Here is a 4418-nt window from a genome sequence, read left to right on the forward strand (position 1 = left end):
CTATGGTTAGTTAAGTGTAACATAAATAAAATATTTGATATTTGTTATTTATACATGTTTAATAATATTTATACTTGCCTTCATCTTCATGTTTTTTCAATTCCATCCTCACAACCATAATAATTATATAAAAAATCTACAAAAAACAAACACAACATAACCATCAATATCACCATGCCTAGAAACAGAACACCATGCATCGTGTTCTGATTGAAGTTTTTAGATGAGGATCAATCAATCATTCTGGTAATAGCATCACATCCTTATTTCCTGATGTCATTTGAAGATTAGAATACGAAAAAAATAATAATAATAATACCACGAAATTGTGCAGGGAAAGACTATACTAGCTAAGAGAAAACAATATATGATAGGGAGATAATAAAAAATCAACCCAAACACCTCAAAAAGAATTGATCTCCCATATCTTGTATGTACAATACAATCTATCATTTATAGTAGCCATCATAGAGGATGATATGATCCCTGATATTGATAATTTAGACTGGTAATAATAATACACACGACAAGTAATACATTTTATTGCACCAAAAGTAGGTTATTTTGGGCATCCCTAATCCTTCTCCTCAGCATGCAGTAGTCCACTCTGCAGATCTATGGTACCTTGCTGTGCCGGCGGCACATAAATAGCATTTGCAGCTGTTCTTGCTGCTGTGAGTGCAGCTTTTGCCTTTGGAAGGTTCCTTAATGAGAAGTGTAGCTTGCTTTCCAGTAATTCTATGTCTACAAGTAGAAGCTTGTCATCTAATCTTCTAACCTCTTTGACCGAGCTGGAGAGTAAAGTCAAAACTTTTGAAAACTCTTTATTTTCCATTAGAAGTGCTGCAAGCCTTACCTCAACTCTCTGCCTCAAGAACATACACTTCTCAGCACGAGTCCATTGCACCATTTCTTTGCAGAGTGCAATTTGAAGAGCAGATGTCCTTGAAATTTTAGCAACTGGACAAGAGCTGCAAAACACACGTACACAGTGTCTTCCACATTAAAAACCACCAAAATGGTGAGATTGGAAATCCAATATCAGTAATGTCACTATCTCAAATTACAAGCTCAGATCCATTTTCAAAAGCTAAAGGAAACAATAACATACACAATTAGTATTATTGCAACTACTGAAAATCTAACATGTTCCACAACCTATGGTGCCGAAACACTTCATTTTTGTTCAACTATGCATATCAAATGTGCATATGCATCAAATACTAATATTTTAAACTTCTTACATTGTCAATAACTTTTTCAATAATCAATTAGATAGCTCATGGGTATTCAATAATCAATTAGATATAAATCCAATCACCAATTTTCACATCACCATAACAGAGTCAATAAAAGATTGATCTTCTGTACCAATTTTCACAACTGGATACTGGAATGACGAACTCAAGAAGCTGCAACAAGTAATTTAAAGTTATAGAGATAATATTGAAAAATCTCAACTTTAATTCAGTTCCTATTCCTTTCAACTCAACAATTATAGCCCCCAATAGTGAGATTCCCAGCAATAGTGAATATCACTTACCACAAAAGAATCTCCATTTTTCAAACATTAAATCAAAATATATAACAAAAGAAACTTTGTTAAAAAAAAATTGGAAAAAGGGGGTAAGTACCTGTGGAGTCATGACTTGAAGAAGTAGGTCATGGAGTCGTTGTGGAAGAAGGCAGAGGACAGTGGGTAGAGGAAGAAGTATAGGGACATCGCGAAGAGGAAGAAGGCAGACGCAAAGGGGGTAGAAGAAGAAAAGGAGGTTCATCGTGATGTGGAAGAAGGCAGAGGATAGTGGGTGGAGGAAGAGGAGAGGGATGTCGCAAAGAGGAAGAAGACAGACGAAAAAGGGATAGGAGAGAAAACAGAAGTTCATCGTTTGACCAAGAAGATAGAGGAGATGGGCAGAGGAAGGGCTCGTCATTGTAGGGTTTGATTCTAAAATTTTATAGTGGACAATTGTAAAATATCAAAACAGTTATTGTGTTTAAGTGTAATTTTTAATAAATTAATAATAATTTAAATATAAACCATTAGATTGTTTATCAATCTAATTTAACGCTTCAAATTAAATAGTGTATCAGATAAGCTCATAAGGGGTAGGCTGATTTTAGACAGACCCCTATAATAATAATAATATCACTACAGTATATGGTTGTTTCCATCATAACATCATTAATATTAATAATGATAATAATATTTTAATGTTATCATTTTATTTTTTCATTGTAAGCATTTTTGTTTTCAATGTACGTTAACAATAACAATAATTTTATAAGCATTTTTTTTATACCAAAGATATAAAAATTCGAATCTCTAACCTGGAAATGAATACAAAAAGACCATATAAGCCATTTAAATTATAATTTGTTAATATAAATATTTTTTTTAAATAATAATAATAATAATAATAATAATAATAATAATAATGGATGAAGGAGCATAAAATTATGAATCATAAAGTGAGATGAGAAAGTACAAAGAGAGAGAATGTTTCATGAAAAGTGTCTTCTTTTTATAAATCACAATTAACGACTTGTGCTATCTCCTAACCGTTTATCTTGAATTCAGCAGTAATATGGGATAAATAATTCTTCGCAACAATATATAAAATCATTACTAGTGATTTAATTTCAAATGTTACTTACAATTTCATTAAATCTAAAATAATATCCCATATCTCGGTAATATATACTCAAATTATAATTTATTTGGATTACACCACTTTACTTATTATATAAAAAAATTCGTATATGCATAACACGCATAACACCTATGGATGTCTCTTAAATAAATCATTAGTACGAAATTTATTTTTCATCTAAAAAGGATAATGATATATTTGTCCAATATTAATAATGAGAGTGTTTTACATATTTGTGAGTGAACTTAACACGCAGCACAGAGGGTGTTAGTACAATGTCGTATATAATTAATAAGAATAAGTATTATTTTATTTTTAATGTTTAAGGTCAGAATTAAAATTATCTCTAACGTAATTTTTTATTTAAAATTATTTTTTTTTATATTAAAATTGTCCTCTTAAATAAAATTTTTTATTTTATTATTAAATTACCCGTATTTTATAAAAAATTATAAAATTAACAAAAAAACGAAAAGGACGCGAGGAGAGAGGAGAGAAAGGAGAAGGGGAAAGGACGTCGGGAGGGAGGGAAGGGGGGATTGGAGGAAAAGGGGAAAGGGAGAGGGGGAAGGGGGGAGCCCCGGCATCCCAGCGCCGTCGTTGTGAATCCCAGTGCCGTCATCGTGAATCCCAGTGCCGTCGCTGCTACCTTTGGGTCATTCGTCATCGAACACGAGCCAGCGAGAGAGGAGATCCGAGAAAGAGAGAGAGAGCACCGGTGGAGGGAAGGAGACCGCTGCCATAGCCGCCACTAGAAAAAACCGCGAACAGAGGAAAACGTCGCCGCCGTGCATGCATGCTTCTGCCGTCGTGGAGTGCGTCGCTGGGAAGGAGAGCCCGACGCGAAGAGGGTGGCACGCGAAGGAGAGAAAGAGATAGGGATCCGAGGCTGAGCTGGGTTCCTACTACCGCCGATCTGCCCAGTTGCCGCTGCCGCTGCCGGATGCATCTGCTTCTTCTTCTACTTCTGCGTCTATGTTTGTTTTTGCTTCTACTTTGTTTCTGCTTCCGATTCTGCTTCTGCATCTACATCTGCTTCTGCTTCTTCTTCTGCTTTGGCTTCTTCTTCTGCATCTACATTTTCTTTTGCTTCTGCATTTATTTTTGCTTTGTTTTTGCTTCTGATTCTACTTCTGATTCTGATTTTGTGTGTTGATTTTATTGTTGAATTTGATGTTGTTTCTGCTTCTAAATTTGATTCTGATTATGAGTATTAGTATTTGATGGGAGTAAGGGAGGTGGTGGTGGTGGAGGTAGAGTAAGGGAGGTGCTGGTGGTGGTAAAGGGTATTTTTGTCTGTAAAAAATTAAAAGGATAATTTTAATACGAAATAAAACGTTAAGGATGGTTCTAAATAAAAAATTACGTTGGGGACAGTTTCGATTCTGACCCTAAACATCAAGGACTAAAACAATACCTATCCCTAGTTAATACCAACCAATCCAACAAGTAAAAAAGATAAAATTAAAGTAAAAAATATATATAATAACTAACTGCATTATAGGATAATAACTCCCATATTCTGCAAATTTAAAGAAAAATTAGTATATATGCATATTATGACTAAAAATTTGTCTTAAAATATTGTTTGCACACTTATAAAAAAAATTAAAGCCAATTAAAAATCTTTTATGTACAAAAAAAAATAATCCATATTTCATATCTTATTACTCTTAATTGTCTATACAGTTGACTTAGTAAGCTTAATCCAAATTAAAATTTCACTCACTACCAGCCAAATCAACATATAAATTTGTTCACTTT

General features: G+C 33.5%; 1 protein-coding gene across 1 annotated transcript; it reads right to left on the bottom strand.

Moving 5' to 3' along the window:
- Positions 1-574: 574 nt before the first annotated feature.
- On the bottom strand, positions 575-1560 carry LOC130975567 (26S proteasome non-ATPase regulatory subunit 11 homolog). The gene is made up of 4 exons (XM_057900339.1): positions 1544-1560; positions 1337-1412; positions 1068-1090; positions 575-971 (listed from the first exon to the last, which is right to left on the bottom strand). The coding sequence occupies exons 1-4, from the start codon at positions 1558-1560 to the stop codon at positions 575-577; spliced, it is 513 nt and encodes a 170-aa protein (XP_057756322.1).
- Between the last annotated feature and the right edge of the window lie 2858 nt (positions 1561-4418).

Source organism: Arachis stenosperma, chromosome 4 (assembly GCF_014773155.1).
Source record: "Arachis stenosperma cultivar V10309 chromosome 4, arast.V10309.gnm1.PFL2, whole genome shotgun sequence".
In the NCBI taxonomy this organism is placed as follows: Eukaryota; Viridiplantae; Streptophyta; class Magnoliopsida; order Fabales; family Fabaceae; genus Arachis; species Arachis stenosperma.

What these genes read in the sequence shown, in the direction of transcription:
- LOC130975567 (XM_057900339.1), bottom strand. An exon ending in CTTTTATTGACTCTGTTATG is followed by an intron (nt 1,091 to 1,336) that starts GTGATGTGAAAA and finishes TGTTTCCTTTAG; the next exon opens with CTTTTGAAAATGGATCTGAG. An exon ending in TTGAAAATGGATCTGAGCTT is followed by an intron (nt 972 to 1,067) that starts GTAATTTGAGAT and finishes TGTGTTTTGCAG; the next exon opens with CTCTTGTCCAGTTGCTAAAA.